We start from the raw sequence: 19,566 nt of genomic DNA, 5'->3' as shown, positions 1-19,566 counted from the left end.
GATCATGGCTGATCCGTATTTTTCCATCTACCCGCCTTGATTCCATAACACTTAATACCCTTGCCTAACGAAAAACTATTCATCTCAAGTTTGATATTTTTAATTGACCTGGCCTCCACAGCTTTTTGGGCAGAGGGTTCTAGATTTCTGTTGTGTATGTACCTTTAAGGGAATAACTGGTCTCAGACTGCAGTACCGGCAGTGACCACCCCTGTATAAAAGGCACTAGCAGCCTTCTGTAGTTTCAGTTCCAGGTTGTCTCCATTCAGTAAAGACTTGTTATAATCAACTCCTGCCGTCCGTGTCTCAATTATACACGGACATAATATTGGCGACAAGCAGATACGAACTTACCTACAGTCTGCACCACTTCATGGGATCCATCCCTGAAGCGAAGTGAGCAGAGGTCGAGGCCAGAAAGAAGAAAGAAACAGTAGAAATGGGCGTCGACCGTGGGCATCCGCCTCTGAGTCAGCGGAGTTGAAGATTTGCAGGAGAGGCTGTCGAGAGTGGGGCTTGGTTCCTGTCGACGGTGCTTCAGCTAATCGGGCTGGTGGCAGGTAGTACACTGATCCTTCCTGGGCTGCGGCAGTCTAGAACTCGAGCGGGTGGCTTGCAACGGGGCCAAGCAGCTTTGTCGGGAAGAGGAGAGAGAGAGAGGGTGGAGCACACAGGGCGTGGCCGGTGCTACGAAGCCGGGCAGCGTACAGACCCGAGAAGAGGGAGGCAAGAGTCCCGCAGGGTTGTTCCGACGACGGGAAAATAATAAAATAAAAAAATTAAACGCGCAGAAAGCCGCGAGAAGCTGCAGTTACAACGGTAACCATGGAAAGCAACACTAGCAACAGCGGGGAAGAAGGCAAAGCGCAGGAGGCGCCATCTTAATCCAGCGGGGAAGAAGGCAAAGCGCGTGAGGCGCCATTTTAGATTTCCAAGATGCCGAAGACTGGCTGTATCACTGCCTTTGATAATGCAATAGAAGACTGGACCACGTATGTGGAAATAGTCGAGGTATATTGCGAGGCAAACGAAATAGCTGATGAGAAAAAGGCATCGGTACTGCTAAACTTAATGGGCGCAAGAACGTACAGCCTATTGCGGGACCTGATTACTCCAGCCAAACCGAAGGCAAAGAGTTTTAACGAAATTGTTGCTATCCTACAGGAACACCTAAACCCTGCACCGCTGCTGATGGCAGTATCGTACGAAGCAGCAGCCAGGGGAGCTGCGGAAATACAACAAAAGCCACAGGAATACGGCAAGAAATGACACGGGGATTTGCAAAATGTTATCGCTGCGGCAGAACAAACCATGACCAGAAGGACTGCTGGTCCAAGGACAAAATATGCAGGCAATGCGGAAAGATGGGACACATTGCACGAGTTTGCAGGTCTGGGAAGAAGACCAACGACAACAAAAAGGCTACTAAGGAACCGTACAGGAAAGTACAAAAGATGACGGACAGTAGTTCCGAAGACCAGATGAGCGATAGTGAATCCGGGAACAAGAGACTAAGCTGACTCAAACTTCACAACGTAATCGCAAAAGAGGATCACCGAACCATTTGGGTCACCCTCACGATAGCAGGGTCCCAAGTCAAAATGGAATTGGATACAGGATCAGCTCTAACCATCATGAATCGACGAGACTATGAGCGGCTATTCTCACACATACCCTTGAGAGAGACATCCATTGTCTTGAGGACGTATACGGGGCAAAAGGTATACCCCAGAGGAAAAATAAGGGTGCCTGTCGAATACAACGGCAAGAAAATACGGAAATTGTATCTCTACATTCTGCAAGATGGTGGACCACCGTTATTGGGACGTGAATGGATCAGAAAGATAAGTTTAGACTGGCACTCCATTCAGGCACTGACGGTGGCTGGTAAAAAGGATGACGACGTCACTCCTGGACGATTGTCAACAATCTTAGCTGACGCCAAAGAGGTATTTCAACAAGAACTGGGCACTCTTAAAGGCGTAACCGCCTCGATAAAAATAGAGGAGAATGCAATTCCCAAGTTTTTCAAAGCAAGACCGGTACCATATGCAATTCGCCCCGCCGTCGAGGCAGAGCTGGAGAATCTGGAGAATGCAGGCGTGTTATCTAAGGTAGACTGGAGCGAGTGGGCGACACCCATCGTTCCTGTCATGAAGAAAACGTTAAACAATAAGTCTGAGGAGCCAAGGAAGGTTCGCATCTGTGGGGACTTCAAGGTGATGGTGAACCCAGTCCGTCACACAGTACAATATCCTCTTCCAAGGATAGAAGATATCTTCGCCTCACTATCTGGAGGGAAGCGTTTTACAAAAATTGACCTAGCACAAGCATATTTACAGATGGAGGTTGAAGAATCCTCTAGGAAGTATCTCACGATAAACACTCACAAAGGTCTTTACCAGTAAAATCGACTGGTATTCGGAGTAGCATCAGCTCCGGCGATATGGCAAAGAGCGATGGAACAAGTCCTGCAAGGGATTCCGGGGACTCAGTGTTACTTGGACGACATCCTAGTGACAGGTGAAGATGACAGTGAACACCTTGCCAACCTAGAGCAGGTGCTCACTAGACTACGTGAACATGGGCTACGAGCCAATCGCCCCAAGTGCGAGTTTTTTAAGAAACAGATATCGTATTGTGGCCACGTGATTGATGAAGAGGGGTTGCATAAGTCCCCTGACAAAATTGAAGCGGTAGTTATGGCTCCGGCGCCTGAAAATGTGTCGCAACTGAGGTCATTCCTTGGATTGGTGAATTACTACCATAAGTTTTTGCCGAATTTGTCCACAATTCTGCATCCACTGAACGCCCTACTACGAACGGGAGTAGCATGGAAATGGAGCGATGAATGTAAGCGGGCCTTTCAGAAGAGTAAGGACCTAATCACTTCAAGAGAAGTATTGGCTCACTACAACCCATCACTACCGATAAGACTGGCGTCTGATGCGTCTCCCTACGGCATTGGGGCGGTACTGTCACATAAATTCCTTGATGGTTCAGAGAGGCCGATAGCTTTTGCGTCACGCTCGTTAACTTCAGCCGAGCGTAACTACGCCCAGATTGACAGAGAGGCCCTCAGCCTGGTGTGGGGGGTGAAGAAGTTCAATCACTACCTGCACGGTCAGAAATTTACTCTACTAACTGATCATCAAACTCTCGTCTCCATTTTCAACCCTCAGAAGGGCGTACCGATAATGACGGCACAACGGCTGCAGAGGTGGTCCCTTTTCCTAGGGGCACACCAATATGACATCGAGTACAAGGGAACTAAACAGCATGGGAATGCTGATGGATTGTCGCGCCTACCGTTGCCGACGGTGGAAGAAGAACTGGCAGTGGATCCAGGGGAGTTATTCCACTCGACTATAGTCGAATGTCTCCCTGTGACGAATGCAAACATAGAAAAGGAAACACAAAATGACCCGACACTCTCCTGGGTCTATGATTTAACGGTGAAGGGATGGCCAGCACATGGTGAACCACTGCTGCCAGCATTCTCGCCGAGAAGAGAACAGCTGTCAGTGTGCAGAGGGACCTTGATGTGTGGATCCAGTGTAGTAATTCCACCCAAATTGATGGATAGAGTGCTCAATGAGCTTCATGAGGGTCATCTGGGTGGGGTAAAAATGAAGAACTTAGCCAGAGCGTTTGTGTGGTGGCCGGGAATCGATAGAGAAATCGAAGAGATGACCAAGAGCTGTACAGGATGCCAGAAGGTCCAAAACGCCCCACCACAAGCTCCTCTACATCCATGGGAGTGGCCCTCATCTCCATGGCAAAGGGTGCACATTGATTTTGCTGGTCCCTTTATGGACTCGATGTTTTTAATTGCGGTGGATGCACATTCAAAGTGGCCAGAGGTAATAAAAATGTCCTCAACCACCACAGAAAAAACGATCACAGTCTTACGAACCATATTCGCCAGGAATGGGCTGCCTAAACAGATTTGCTCTGACAATGGATCACAGTTTGTGTCTGAAGAGTTCCGGAGGTTCTTAAAGAACAATGGTGTTAAGCATTACACATCCGCCCCATATCATCCAGCCACTAATGGATTGGCCGAGAGGTTTGTTCAAACATTCAAGAAGGCTATCAAGGCAATGTGTAATGAAGATATACCCCTACAACACAAGGTGGATAACTTCTTGTTTGCCTACCGGAATGCGACACATGCGGTTACCAACCAAGCTCCAGCCATGATGTTCTTCAATCGAAGACTACGATGCCACTTGGATTTGGTTAAGCCAAACGTCCGAAGAGATGTGGAGAACAGGCAGTTTCAGAATATGAATGAAAGGCCAACCAGGAGTTTTAAGATAGGTCAACCAGTTTTGGCCCGGGACTACCGCACAGAGAAATGGCAGCCAGGAACGATCTGTACACGGCAAGGACCTCTAATGTATACCGTGGACATTGGAGAGAGCATTGGTAAGACGCCATGCTGACCAGCTTCTAGAGTCACTGGAAAACGTCAACTCCACACCACGATCTGATACACCTGGCGATGAAACCGAAGTACCAATTGCATCTACCGCAGAATCGGTGATATTGGAAGCAGACGAACCAAACAACGACATTGATCCCGACTCAACCTTACCAGAACCTGATACCCCAAAGAGGCGTTATCCAGACAGAATCAGGAAGCCTCCTCAAAGACTGAACTTATAATTGCTTAACCTCAACCAATGTATCTAGCAACCGTAATTGTAATTGTAATTAGTTATCATTTAGTTGTTAAATGAATGTTATGTACTGTTTATCTAAAAGGGGAGGAATTGTTGTGTATGTACCTTCAAGGGAATAACTGGTCTCAGACTGCAGTGCCGGCAGTGACCACCCCTGTATAAAAGGCACTAGCAGCCTTCTGTAGTTTCAGTTCCAGGTTGTCTCCATTCAGTAAAGACTTGTTATAATCAACTCCTGCCATCCGTGTCTCAATTATACACGGACATAATAATTTCCACCAACCTTTGTGTGAAGAAGTGCTTCCTGACATCACCCCTGAACGGCCTAGCTCTAATTTTAAGGTTATGCCCAATTGTTCTGGACTCCCCCACCAGAGGAAATAGTTTCTCTCGATCTACCCTCACAAATCCTTTTGTGATGGTTTCTCTGTGTTGTCAGAGGGCCTTCAGACTGGAGCTGTGTGTAGGTCAGACCAAGTAGGGGTGGTAGGTTCCCTTCCCTGATGACGGACATTACTCAACCAGTTGGGTTTTTAACAACAATCCAGTGGCTTTCGTGGTCATTTTTCTGGTAGCAGCCGGCAGGTTTTCCAGATATACTGAATTCAATTTCACAACTTCTGACCTCTGGGGTTGCTTGTTTAGTGCCATACTGTACCATACCCCATATTGAGTTACAGCGTAATTGGAAAACGTACCTTGATTCGAATTTCCACTTTGGTTAAAGCAGCAACAACAGTTAAAATAGCCTCATTTTCAGCCACTGGTCTGATTTCCCAGGACCGGAAAGGCATATTGACGTGGTTTCTCTGAATCAGGGTGAAAATGTTGAACGTGTCCATCTTAAAGGACAGCAGCTGTGCCTCTGGATCAAACGTGATACTGTGAATACCATCTGTCCTCCACTGTTTACCTTTAAAGAAAAATAAACAGTTAAATCTGGTGTTCATAAAGAAGGGTGGCGAAGGAATCAGGTTGTTTGTGGAATGCACCAGGGTGGCAGTCAAGCATTGTGGGAGGCAAAGACAGATTGTGGGTGAATGTCTGAGGACAGGCATGGTAGGGGGAAGGAGCTGGGTGGCATAATGAAGGACTCCGAGTGATAGAGAAAGAATCATAATGCCGATAAAGTAAGACAAGCTCCCCAAACTATGAGTAGGGCTAATGGAAACAATTCTGGAAATGTTGTACTCTGTGCAGGTTAAGCCTATGAGTACAGTTACAATACAAGTTTAGCGTTGGGTGCAGAGCTTCATTACACTGTGTAGTGTGTGTCTGGGATTAAATCTGACCAGGGGCAAAGCAGAATGAGATGACCTCCTCCAGACTCTGGAGTTAGGCTGCTTGTAGCGTAAATTCCCCCTATGAGTAATAAGGATTTGTTTCATAATTGATCAATTTTTCATGGGTTTGTTATGTTAGAAATGTCATGTTATAGGTAAAACCGTATCCCCGATATGGGGGCACCTGCCACCGGATCCCACAGATTAGTCCATTGTCCAATATGATGGGTTAGAGTGCACTAGATTCCCAGGTGGATTCGACAAGAAACCATTTGCAAAAAAAGAGTACTGCAATACTTTTACAAATGCCGGAACAAACACTTTGGCCCGATATTTACGGGAGGGTGCAGGTGAGGCAGAAAACAGCCAAAGAGCTCAGCAAGGCCGGGGACGTGAAGGACCTGCCTCATTTGCATATTGTAGCTCCACCTGCCACCCCGCCAGCCGGCCGAATGGGCAGGTTGACCGGCAAGCGGGAGGGAACACTCGCGGGTGGAGGCCGCATGCCAGGTACCCTACGGGACAGTCCCTGGGAATCTGGAGGGGAGGGGAGAAGATGGGCAATCAGGAATGGAGAGGTCTGCAATCATGAAGGGGGAGGGGGGTGGGTGGAAGAAGCTCCGGTCGGCATTCAGGAGGAGGGATGGAGGTCGTGAATCAGGAGGGCTGGGAGCATGAACAGGAGTAGACCAATCAACCCCTCGAGCCCGTTCTGCCATTCAATTAGATCCTGGCTGATCTGTATCTTAACTCCCTCTACGCACCTTGGTTTCATCACCCTTAATACCCTTGCCTAACAAAAATCAGTTTTGAAATTTTCAATTGACCCCCCAGCCTCAACAGCATTTTGGGGGGGGGGGGGGGGGGGGGGAGACCAGCTCTAATTTTAACGTTATGCCCCTTGTTCTTGACTCTCCCACCAGAGGAAATAAGCAGCAAGTTGCTTTTTGCATAACACTGGTCAATAGAGGGCTCTAAGACATCGACTTCAGGAGAGAGGTAAATATACTAAACTCATTAATCAGGTTAGAAATGAGTGGGGAAATGTGTTAACATTCTCTCCTTTCACCTTTGAACCTTGCATTCTAACCCAGCCCAAACTAACAAGATTAAGATTTCTGTACTGATAAGGCCTCAAAAAACATTATCCTTAAGGCATTGATCGGCCTGCTGTGCCTATCCAGTATTTCGCCTGTTATTGAAGGCTGAGAAACCTGCTCACTGAGTGAATACAATACCTGCTGGATTCCATCTAGCAGGCTTGGGCTGTTCAAAGAACAGTGCTTTTGGAGGGAGTTTAATGGTGATTCCTGCAGGCGATTCAGGAGGGTTTTCACCTTCCTTTTCATCCGAACTTCCCAGTGTGGGACTGCCTTCCTTTGCTGACTCTGGTGGATAGGGATAGGGTTCCAATCCTGTCTCTGATAACTAAAAACAAAGATACCACAACAGGCTTATTTATTAGTCATTACTTTTACACTATTTGCCATGAAACATTAAAATACTAGAAGTGAGTGTGGTTAAAGTGGATGAAAAGGTCTCTTGATACATTTTTCTTTATTATCTGGATCTTTTGTACAAGTATCACCACAGAGGCCTGGAGTTCCCGCATGTTTTCTGCCCAGGTATCAGCGCAATCTGGGAGGTATCGACTGAAATAGTGCAAAAGATGGTGGAATTTAAAACCTAAGTGAGGTATGCCCATAAACACTGTGCTGGAGTTTCGGTGGTCTTGTACGCTGGTTCGAAAGTACATTCGCCTGAAGCAATCCCCGTCCACAAAACTGGCCCTGCCCCCCAGGTTGGCACGATGAGCTTCCACCAACTGCCTCCATTGGGGGGGGGGGGCGGGGGCTGCATCACACTGCGCCCAGAATTTTGGGCACACAGGCACCCGTGGCCACATGAATCCATCGTTAATGACCTGTAGCTGCAGTGACCAGCAGTCAATAGAAGCCTTACTCAGGTCTGTTTCTCATACCCTCAACAATGTTTCCTATCCCAGAAACATACTGTAGGAAATGGAGTATGTCAATATTGTATATATACCACACATTGAATTGAGAGTCTCAGAGAGCCTTCGAATCCCCCCACCAATGTGCAGGAAAGTGCATCAGGACTTATTTGTGTGTCCGGGGACAGTATGATGCCTAATGTGGCTCATGAATCAACCTGCAGCTACTGATTCATAACATAGAAACATAGAAGATAGGAGCAGGAGTAGGCCATTCGGCCCTTCGAGCCTGCTCCGCCATTCAACGAGATCATGGCTGATCATCCAAACCCTAGCACCCGGTCCCTACACCGACAGCCATCCCACCCAAGCCCTATCCCTGTAACCCCGTAACCCCATGTATTTAATCCCCCCTAACACTAAGGGTCAATTTTTTTTTATCATGGCCAATCAACCTAACCCGCACATCTTTGGCATTAATTGAGCCATTGTCTATTAACAGCAGGAAAGCAATACATTACTGGTTAAAGTGCTATCTGACCCAGCTCACCAGAAGTATCAAGGGCTCAATAGGAACGGCAAACAGTACAGTACTGACACGACAACCTTCACTGGCTGCAAATCTACACAGTGAGCATAAGCAAATGGGTTTCAGTTTCTGATATTGTTAGGCTTAGGGGAAGCAATTGCCAGCATTCACCAGATAAGAAAGGCGGCCTACTGTGTGTCTTGTTTTGCACACTTTGTACAAAAATAATAAATTGCAGGACAATGGAGTATTACAGTTTAAACTCTTTTATGAAGCATCAGGTCTGTGATCTCAATCATCCAGCACAGTGGAGACAAGATGGAGTTAGGACCCCTTACAGATGCCTGCAGGCCAATGACAACTCAGCATATGATCACATGTGACTATAATAGGTAGTCCTTACAGATGCCTGCAGGCCAATGATAATTCAATATGCAAATGTTACATCCCCTTTCTTTTAAAAGAAAAATGTTATGCATTGCTTTTAAACCTTTCTTCTACCTAATGTTCTCGGTAGCATAAACATATAAGAAAACTCAGCATTTAACTAGCGCTGAAAACATCTCAACATTTCAACAACGATGTACAGGTTTTTTTTAGGGCAGCGATCCGCCTACACCCTTTGACAGTTCACAAGTCAAGGATAACTCTAGGCTTGACCTCTCGTCCCGACCTTGTGTGGTATGGAACTGAACATGCTCCTGAATCAGTAAACAAATCAGGTTCAGGTTTAGGTTCAGGTAAGTATGATGTGTTTTGTGTATTGCTCTGTTCATCACACTCTGTTGAACTGATCCTCTTGTCGGAATGACGGTGTTGTTCCTTGGTGTTCAGGGGGTGCCTGCGATTGCAGCGGTACACCTGTCCTTCTGGGGTGCGGACGTGATACGATTGCTCAGTGTCAGCTGGTTGGATGACGACTGCTGGCTTCCAGTAGTCTTGCTCCTGGATTCTGACGGATTCTCCATTGTGCAGCGGCAGCAGTAGTCTAGCTGACCTGTCATAGTATCTCTTTTGGTGTTGCTGTCTCTGTACACGTTTTGCATGCACTTGCTTGCAGCTGACGACCTGTGGCTGCAGCTGCTGGTTGGTGCTTGGAAGCTTGTCCAATTCAAAAAATCTGCTGTAGTAATCAACAGTCACTATGTAGTCCTCGTTGTTCCATGTGAACAGATCTGTTGCCGCGACCTGCCAGGGCCTGTCTGGGATACGGTGAGGTATCATAGGCTCTTTGACATTTGATGGGCAGCGTTCTAGACAAATAGAACATTTTCGGACAATGTCCTCAATGTGTTTGCACATTCCAGGCCAAAACATAATGTCACGTGCTCTTTGTTTGCATTTTTCCATGCCCATATGTCCAGCATGAATTTTTGTCAACATCGCTTCTCTGAGACTGGTAGGAATGGTGATTTTCTCCCCTTTGAAGACGATTCCTTTTCATTACAAGCTTAAATTCTGCAGTTTATATTTTCTTGGGTCTCTGTGGTGTAGTGGGGACAGTTGGTAAATAAGTGCCCTAGAGTATATCTTTAACTGCTGGTATTGAATTAATTAAAGGGGAAAGTCATGCCAGGAGAGCCCAGCCCCATGTTATGCTCCTCTTGCTCTATGTGGGAATTCAGGGACGCTGCCAGTGTCCCTGACGACCACGTGTGCCAGAAATGCATCCAGCTGCAGCTACTAACAGGCCGTATTGAGGCGCTGGAGTTGCGGATGGATGGGTTGTGGAGCATTCATGATGGTGAGAGGGTCGTGGATTACACGTTTGATGAGTTGGTCACGCCGCAGGGTAGGGCTGCACAGGAAGAAGGGAAATGGGTGACCACCAGGCTGAGCAATAGAAGCAGGCAGGTAGTGCAGGGGACCCCTGTGGCCATACCCCTTTCAAACAGGTATACCAATTTGGATACTATCGAGGGGGATGACTCACCAGGGGAAGGCAGCAGCAGCCAACTTCCTGGCACCAGGGGTGCTTCTGCTGCTCAGGAAGGGAGGAAAAAGAGTGGGAGAGCAATAGTGGTAGGGGATTCTATCGTAAGGGGAACAGATAGGCGTTTCTGTGGCCATAGACGTGACTCCAGGATGGTTTGTTGCCTCCCTGGTGCCAGGGTCAAGGATGTCACTGAACGGATGCAGGGCATTCTGAAGGGGGAGGGTGAACAGGCAGAGGTCGTGGTTCACATTGGGACCAACGACATAGGTAGGAAGAGGGATGAGGTCCTGCAGCAAGAATCTAGGGAGCTAGGTAGCAGATTAAAGAGTAGGACCTCAAAGGTTGTAATCTCTGGATTACTCCCAGTGCCACATGCTAGTGAGTATAGGAATAGGAGGATAGAGCAGATGAATGCGTGGCTAAAGAGTTGGTGCAGGAGGGAGGGCTTTAGTTTCCTGGATCACTGGGCCTGCTTCTGGGGAAGGTGGGACTTGTACAAGTCGGACGGGTTGCACCTGAACAAGAACGGGACAAATATCCTTGCGGGGAGGTTTGCTAGCACTGTTCGGGGGGGTTTAAACTAAAATGGCAGGGGGTTGGGAACCTGAGCAGGGAGACAGAGGAAAGGAAAACAGGGATAAAAGCAAAAGATAGGAAGGAGAAAAACAAAAGTGGCAGTCAGAGAAATCAACGGTTTAAATCAAACGTGGCCACAGTAAATAATAATTCTAATAGGTCTAAGAGCGTTAAAAAAACAAGCCTGAAGGCTTTGTGTCTTAATGCGAGGAGCATTTGTAATAAGGTGGATGAATTGGCTGCACAAATAGAGGTAAACGAATATGATTTGGTTGGGATTACGGAAACGTGGCTCAAGGATGGCCAAGACTGGGAACTCAACATTCGATATTCAGGAAAGATAGGCAAAAAGGAAAGGAGGGGGGTAGCATTACTGGTTAAAGAAGGGATTAATACAATTGTAATGAAGGATATTAGCTCTGATGATGTGGAATCTGTATGGGTAGAATTGAGAAATACTAAGGGGAAAAAAACATCAGTGGGAGAGGTATATAGACCTCCAAACATTAAGGCGGAGGTTGGGGATGGCATTAAAAGGGAAATTAAAGAAGTGTGCAATAAGGGCACAGCAGTCATCATGGGTGACTTTAATCTACATATAGATTGGGCCAACCAAATTAATAACAATACTGTGGAGGAGGAATTCCTGGAGTGTTTATGGGATGGTTTCCTGGACCAATATGTCGAGGAACCAACCAGAGATCAGGCCATCTTAGACTGGGTATTATGTAATGAGAAAGGATTAATTAGCAATCTTGTTGTACGAGGCCCCTTGGGTCGGAGCGATCATAATATGATCGAATTCTTCATTAAGATGGAGAATGAAGTCGTTGACTCAGAGACAAGGGTCCTCAATTTAAATAAAGGAAACTACGATGGTCTGAGGAGCGAGTTGGGTAGGATTGATTGGGGAATGGCACTCAAAGGGTTGACGGTGGATAGGCAATGGCAAACATTCAAAGACCGAATGGATGAGCTACAGAATTTGTTCATCCCAGTTTGGCATAAAAATAAAACAACCGTGGCTAACAAGGGAAATTAGGGATAGCATAAGATCCAGGGAGAGGACATATAAATTGGCTAGAAAAAGCAATAATCCTGAGGATTGGGAGCAGTTTAGGAGTCAACAAAGGAGGACAAAGGGATTAATTAAGAAAGGGAAAATAGAATATGAGAGTAAGCTAGCAAGGAACATAAAAACTGACTGTAAAAGCTTTTATAGATATGTGAAGAGAAAAGATTGGTGAAGTCAAGCGTAGGTCCCTTACAGTCAGAATCAGGGGAATTTATAATGGGAAACAAGGAAATGGCAGACCAACGAAATACATACTTTGGTTCTGTCTTCACAAAGGAGGACACAAATAACCTCCCAGGGATGCCGGGGAACATAGGGTCTGATGAAAGGGAGCAACTGAAAGAAATCAGTATTTGTCGGGAAATGGTGTTAGGAAAATTGATGGGACTGAAGGCCGATAAATCCCCAGGGCCTGATGGTCTACATCCCAGGGTACTTAAGGAGGTGGCCCTAGAGATAGTAGATGCATTGCTGGTCATCTTCCAGAACTCGATAGACTCTGGAACAGTACCCATGGATTGGAGGGTAGCTAATGTTACCGCACTATTCAAAAAAGGTGGTAGAGAAAAAGCAGGGAATTATAGACCGGTAAGCCTGGCATCAGTAGGGGGGGAAATGCTAGAGTCTATTCTAAAAGATGTAATAGCAGAGCACTTGGAAAGCAGTGACAGGATCGGACAAAGTCAACATGGATTTACAAAAGGTAAATCATGCTTGACTAATCTACTGGAATTTTTTGAGGATGTAACTGGTAAAATAGATAAAGGAGAACCAGTGGATGTGGTGTATTTGGACTTTCAGAAGGCTTTCGATAAGGTCCCACATAAGAGATTAGCGTGCAAAATTAAGGCACATGGGATTGGGGGCAAGGTATTGACTTGGATAGAGAACTGGTTGGCGGACAGAAAGCAAAGAGTTGGAATAAACGGGTCGTTTTCCGAGTGGCAGGCAGTGACTAGTGGGGTACCGCAAGGATCGGTCCTAGGACCCCAGCTGTTCACAATATATATTAATGATCTGGACGAGGGAATTGGATGTAATATCTCCAAATTTGCAGAGGACACAAAGCTGGGTGGGAGGGTAAGCTGTGAGGAGGATGTCGTGAAACTCCACTACGATTTGTACATGTTGGGTGATTGGGCAGAAACATGGCAAATGCACTATAATGTGGATAAATGTGAGGTTATTCACTTTGGTGGCAAAAACAGGAAGGCAGATTATTATTTGAATGGCAATAGATTGGGAGAAGGGGAAGTGCAAAGAGACCTGGGTGTTATTGTGCACCAGTCGCTGAAGGTAAGCATGCAGGTGCAGCAGGCGGTTAAGAAGGCAAATGGTATGTTGGCCTTCGTAGCAAGCGGGTTCGAGTACAGGAACAAGGATGTCTTGCTACAGTTGTACAGGGCCTTGGTGAGACCGCACCTTGAGTATTGTGTGCAGTTTTGGTCACCTTACCTGAGGAAGGACGTTCTTGCCATGGAGGGAGTGCAGCGAAGATTCACCAGGCTGATACCTGGGATGGCAGGAATGACGTATGAGGAGAGATCGTGTCGATTGGGCTTATACTCACTGGAGTTTAGAAGATTGAGAGGGGATCTCATCGAAACCTATAAAATTCTCTCAGGTCTGGACAGACTAGATGCAGGAAGGATGTTTCTGATGGCCGGGGAGTCCAGAACCAGGGGTCATAGTCTAAGGATAAGGGGTAAGCCATTTAGGACTGAAATGAGGAGGAATTTCTTCACCCAGAGAGTGGTGAACCTGTGGAATTCTCTGCCACAGAGGGCGGTGGAGGCCAGTTCATTAAATATATTCAAGAAAGAATTGGATATATTTCTTGAGGCTAAAGGGATCAAGGGATATGGGGAGAAGGCAGGGACAGGGTACTGAATTTGGATGATCAGCCATGATCTCATTGAATGGCGGAGCAGGCTCGAAGGGCCGAATGGCCTACTCCTGCTCCGATCTTCTATGTTTCTATGTTTGTGACAGTTCGTCTCTGTGGTTCCAGAATTCAGATATGCTCTGAGGGCATTTCCTCCTTTCCTCAGGCCATCCTTCATGTATGACTTTCCTCAGCAGTGCGAGTTGTGCATTTTTCTCTGTTCCTGCTCGGATCTCCTTCGGTTTTGAGTCACTCACAGGTGAGCTGTTGTACACCATGTGCACCTGCACATCCATGCCTTCACTGAGGCTGCTGTCCTGGTAGCTAAGAGACTTTCTGGATAGCGTGTCTGCGACAGGAACGTCTTTGCCTGGACGGTGAACGATTGTGAAGTCGTACTTCTGTAGCTGAAGGATCATTCTCTGTAGCCTTGGTGGGGCTGCGGCTAGTGGTTTCCTCATGATTGACTCAAGGGGCTTGTGGTCGGATCCCAATTCAGATATGCTCTGAGGGCATTTCCTCCTTTCCTCAGGCCATCCTTCATGTATGACTTTCCTCAGCAGTGCAAGTTGTGCATCTTTCTGTTTCTGCTCGGATCTCCTTCAGTTTTGAGTCACTCACAGGTGAGCTGTTGTACACCATGTGCACCTGCACATCCATGCCTTCACTGAGGCTGCTGTCCTGGTAGCTAAGAGACTTTCTGGAGCGCGTGTCTGCGACAGGAATGTCTTTGCATGGATGGTGAATGATTGTGAAGTTGTACTTCTATAGCTGAAGGATCATTCTCTGTAGCCTTGGTGGGGCTGCGGCTAGTGGTTTCCTCATGATTGACTCGAGGGGCTTATGGTCGGATTCCACAATGACTTGTCGGCCATAGACGTACTGGTGGAAATGCTTACATCCAAACAGAATTGCATATAGCTCTTTCTCGATTTGAGCATAGTTGATTTCACTATCTGTGAGATCTGGAAGCGTAGCTGATGGGCTTTCCTTCTTGCAGTAATACTGCGCCTAGTCCATACTTTGACGCATCCACTTGTAGTCTGAGCTCTTTGTTGGGGTCAAAGTAGGCAAGAACTGGTCCTGGTTCTCTGGTGATTAGGTCTTTCATTTTCTGAAATGCTGTGTCATGTTGTTTGTCCCACAGGAACTCATTGGATTGTTTGAGCAACTGACGCATGGGTGCGTTGATTTCGGAGAGGCTCGGGGCAAACTTGGCTAAGTAGTTAACCATGCCTAGTGTGAGGGTGCTGGTTAGTTCCCTCAGTAACCCCTAGATGGCAGCTTCACTTTTTTTTTTCCCTTTGCTAATTGTTACTAGTTTCTCCTGTGTTTATTACTTAACTGCCTTTTATCAGGTTTATTGGTTTCACCTGTTTTTGCTTGTATTTAAGTTCTGTGGTTTCTTCCCTCTGTGCTCAGTCTTGACAAGCCGTTTGCCTAGTGGTAGCGTGTCTTGAGCTCCTATGTTTGTAACTGTTTATCTGTGTGATTCTAGTAAAGTACTTTTATTTAAGACTGCATACCTGCTTCTCGCCTCGTCTGTCTGCACTTGGGTCCAGAACCAGCCTTGCCCTGACAGCAAGACTGAGCCAGTATGGACCCAGCAGTGATGGAGGAATTTTGTTCTATTCTCTCCCAGCAAGGTGCTTTCCTCGGCCGCCTTGAGCAACTTCTCCAAAGCATTTCGGACAAGGTAAATACGTGGACTCAGACCATTCAACACCCAGCTGCTGTGGCTTCTGCTCAGGATGTTCCTCCTCAGTCAGTTCCTTTGGGTACTACCCCACCGGTCGCCGACCTCCAGACTCACCGAGAGCCTCGCCTACCCGCGCCAGAGTGCGGTCATCCAGGCAAGTGTCGCGGCTTCTTGACCCAGTGCTTCCTAGTTTTTGAACTCCAACCCTCCATGTTCCTATCACCCCGCTCTAAGGTAGCGTTCATCATATCACTACTCTCGGGAAAAGCTCTCGCCTGGGCTACCGCTATCTGGGAGCAGCAATCATTCATCTGCTCGGACATTCTCCTTTTCGCCGAAGAGATGAGCAAAGTCTTTGACCATCCTGTGAGTGGACGGAGGCAGCTAAGAGACGTTTGAATCTCCGCCAGGGCAACTGCAGCGTAGCCGACATCGCCATTGAGTTCCGCACACTCGCTGCGGAAAGCCGCTGGAACACCGAGGCCCTTCTCTCCACGTTTCTTCATGGCCTTTCCGAATCTATCAAAGATGAACTGGCGTCCAGAGAGGTTCTGGAGGACCTTGACACGCTCATCTCCCTTGTCATCAGAGTGGATAACCGCCTCCGGGAGCATGGTAGAGAGAGGAGATTCACTACTTCCACAGAGGTGAGATCTTCCGCTGTTTCGAATCTGACCAAGAGTTTCCAAGTACCTCCGAGTCCACCTGTTAGCACCGAAGAGGAACATATGCAACTCAGCAGAACTCGGCTCTCCCAGTTTGAGAGACAGAGGAGATTGAGAGAGGGGCGTTGTCTTTACTGTGGCCTGTCTGGCCATCTCAGAGCCACATGCCCTGAGCTTCAGGAAAAAGCCAGGAGGATTGGGAAAATACTGACGGATCAAATCCCTTCTCCTACCCCTTCTGTCTTCCAAACCCTGCTTCCCGCTCATCTCTCTTGGGAGGGACAACAGTACAACTTCCAGGCATTTGTTGACTCCGGGCCGCTGGCTGTTTTATCGGTGCCACCCTTGTGCGCAGCCTGAAAATTCCTTTCTCCCGCCTTGACAAGCCTTTACAAGTCACCGCCCTCGACGGCAGGCCCCTTGGTTCTGGGTGCATTCATCATATCACCGGAGTATTACATGTCCAAGTAGGGGAGAGACATCAAGAGTTGCTGCAGTTTCACCTTATCGATTCACCTGAGCTCCCTCTCGTTCTTGGACATCCGTGGCTCTCTCTTCACAACCCTCACATTGACTGGACTACCGGGACTGTGCTGGAGTGTGGCCCTTCATGTCTAGCCAACTGTCTTAAGGTCTTCCCTAGTCGGCCCCGTCCTTCCTCTTCCGAGCCAGCTGATCAGCTGGACCTTGCTCATGTGCCCCCTGAATATTCGGACCTCCATGCTGTGTTTAGTAAGAGGCGGTCCACTACACTCCCCCCACACCGGTCCTACGACTGTGCCATTGATCTCCTGCCTGGCACTAGCCCCCCTCGGGGTCGGCTCTACTCTCTCTCTGGCCCTGAGAATGTTTCCATGGAAGAATACATCAAGGAAGCCCTCGCTACAGGTTTCATTCGCCCTTCCACCTCCCCAGCGGGTGCTGGCTTCTTTTTTGTAAAGAAGAAGGATGGTGGTCTCAGGCCTTGCATAGACTATCGGGGGCTTAACAAAATTACCATTAAGAACCGCTATCCTCTCCCTTTGATGTCTTCAGCGTTTGAGCAGCTGCAGGGAGCTACCATCTTCTCCAAACTTGACCTCCGCAACGCGTACAACCTGGTCCGCATTAGGGAGGGGGATGAATGGAAGACTGCCTTTATCACCCCTAGCGGTCACTGGGAATACCTCGTCATGCCCTTTGGTCTCGCTAACGCTCCTGCTGTCTTCCAAGCTCTGGTCAATGACGTGCTCCGGGACCTGCTGAACCAGTTCGTGTTTGTTTATTTGGATAACATTCTCATCTTCTCAACGTCCCCCCAGCAGCATGTCCAACACGTCAGACGGGTGCTGCAGAGGCTCTTGGAGAACCGTCTCTTTGTCAAATCCGAGAAATGTGAATTCCACGTCTCTAAGGTCACCTTCCTGGGCTACGTCATCTCCTGTTGAAGCATCCAGATGGATCCTAGCAAGGTTCAAGCCGTCTTGAACTGGCCGCATCCACGTCAGTTAAGCAGGTTCAGCGGTTCCTGGGATTCGCCAACTTTTACAGACGCTTCATCCGCAACTTCAGCTCCCTTGCCGCCTCCCTCTCCGCATTGACCAAGGGCTCGTCTTTACGGTTCAGTTGGTCTTCTGAAGCGGAACGGGCCTTCCAGGAGCTCAAACAACGCTTCACCTCTGCTCCCATTCTGGTACACCCTGACCCCACCCTGCCCTTTATCGTAGAGGTGGATGCCTCGGATATTGGAGTCGGGGCTGTCCTGTCCCAGCGCTCCCCTAAGGACCAAAAGCTATATCCCTGTGCCTTCTTTTCCCGTCGCCTGAAGCCAGCAGAGAGTAAATACGATGTCGGCAACAGGGAGCTCTTGGCAGTTAAGTTGGCCTTGGAGGAGTGGAGACACTGGTTGGAGGGAGCAGAGCATCCTTTTGTCATCTGGACCGACCATAAAAATCTGACATATATCCAGGATGCCAAGCGCCTCGACCCTCGGCAGGCCAGGTGGGCTCTCTTCTTTAACCGGTTCAACTTTCTCCTGTCTTACCGCCCAGGGTCTAAGAACCTCAAACCGGATGCCCTTTCTCGCCAGTTTGACCCCTCGGAAAAGGACCGGACCTCGGAACCTATCATCCCCAATTCCTGCATCGTTGCTCCCGTCGCAGGGAGATTGAGACTGTGCCACGAGGGGCCCAACGTCAGGAGGCTGACCCTGGAGGAGGCCCTCCTCATAGCCTTTATGTTCCCAGTCAGGTGCGCGCCCAGGTCCTTCAATGGGGGCACTCTTCTCAATTGACTGGTCATCCTGGGATCCGTCGGACTCTCGAGTTCCTTAAGAGGAGGTTCTGGTGGCCCTCTATTGAAGCCGACACCCGGGCCTTTGTCTCCGCTTGTCCCGTCTGTGCCCAGAACAAGACATCCCAACAACCTTTGCTTGGTCTCCTGCATCCCTTGCTCATCCCCAGCCGTCCCTGGTCTCATATCGCCCTGGATTTCATCACCGGGCTACCTCCATCTGAGGGATTCACTACCATCCTAGTTGTGGTCGATCGCTTTTCCAAGGCTGCTCACTTCGTCCCTCTTGTCAAGCTTCCCTCTGCCAGAGAGACTGCCCAGCTGATTGTCCAGCATGTCTTCCGCCTCCATGGCTTGCCCCTGGATGTCGTCTCTGACCGTGGTCCCCAGTTCTCATCCAGGTTCTGGAAGGCTTTTTGTTCCCTCCTGGGCGCTTCCGTCAGTCTCTCCTCTGGGTTCCACCCACAGTCTAACGGCCAGACTGAGAGAACCAACCAAGATCTGGAGAGGGTGCTAAGAAGCTTTGTGTCCTCCAATCCTTCCACCTGGAGCAAGTATCTGGTCTGGGTGCAGTACGCGCACAATACCCTTCAGAGCTCCTCCACTGGCCTCTCACCTTTCGAATGTCAATATGGCTTCCAACCGCCACTCATCCCTGAACAGGAGAGGGAGGTAGGAGTCCCGGCTGCCCAGGGGTTCGTCCAACGCTGCCGCCGCACCTGGAGGAGGGTCCGATCCGCCTTACAGCTCGCTTCTTCTCGGCAGAAAGTGCAGGCTGACCGACACCGCCGCCCAGCTCCTCGGTTCCGGACCGGACACAAGGTCTGGCTGTCCACCCGGAATCTTCCGCTCCATGTGGAGTCCCGCAAGTTGGCTCCCCGGTTCATCGGACCTTTTAGGATTTTGGAAAAAGTAAACCCTGTGGCCTACCGGCTCCTCCTTCGTCGGTCGATGAAGATACATCCCACGTTCCACGTCTCTCACCTCAAGCCGGTACTTACCAGT

At 48.4% G+C, this 19,566-nt stretch overlaps 1 protein-coding gene and 1 pseudogene across 5 annotated transcripts in view; both read right to left on the bottom strand.

Moving 5' to 3' along the window:
• LOC147105528 (tyrosine-protein phosphatase non-receptor type substrate 1-like) overlaps nucleotides 1–19,566 on the bottom strand; it is a 535,426-nt pseudogene that overhangs the window by 268,114 nt on the left and 247,746 nt on the right.
• Nucleotides 1–19,566, bottom strand: part of dnai7 (dynein axonemal intermediate chain 7) — a 227,593-nt gene that overhangs the window by 159,278 nt on the left and 48,749 nt on the right. For all 5 annotated transcript variants that reach the window (XR_015081513.1, XM_086009971.1, XM_086009968.1 and 2 more), the window contains exons 8-9: nucleotides 7,210–7,399; nucleotides 5,387–5,601 (exon numbers count right to left, since the gene is read on the bottom strand). Coding sequence is in view for 4 of the 5 variants with exons in the window: in XM_086009971.1 (XP_085866097.1) it covers nucleotides 5,387–5,601; nucleotides 7,210–7,399 (405 nt within the window). In the remaining variant the exon portion in view is untranslated. The remainder of the gene's footprint in view (nucleotides 1–5,386; nucleotides 5,602–7,209; nucleotides 7,400–19,566) is intronic.

This window comes from Somniosus microcephalus, chromosome 17 (assembly GCF_052327205.1).
Source record: "Somniosus microcephalus isolate GS21.2 chromosome 17, FLI_Smic_1.0, whole genome shotgun sequence".
In the NCBI taxonomy this organism is placed as follows: Eukaryota; Metazoa; Chordata; class Chondrichthyes; order Squaliformes; family Somniosidae; genus Somniosus; species Somniosus microcephalus.
This window is presented reverse-complemented; position numbering and strand designations above follow the sequence as displayed.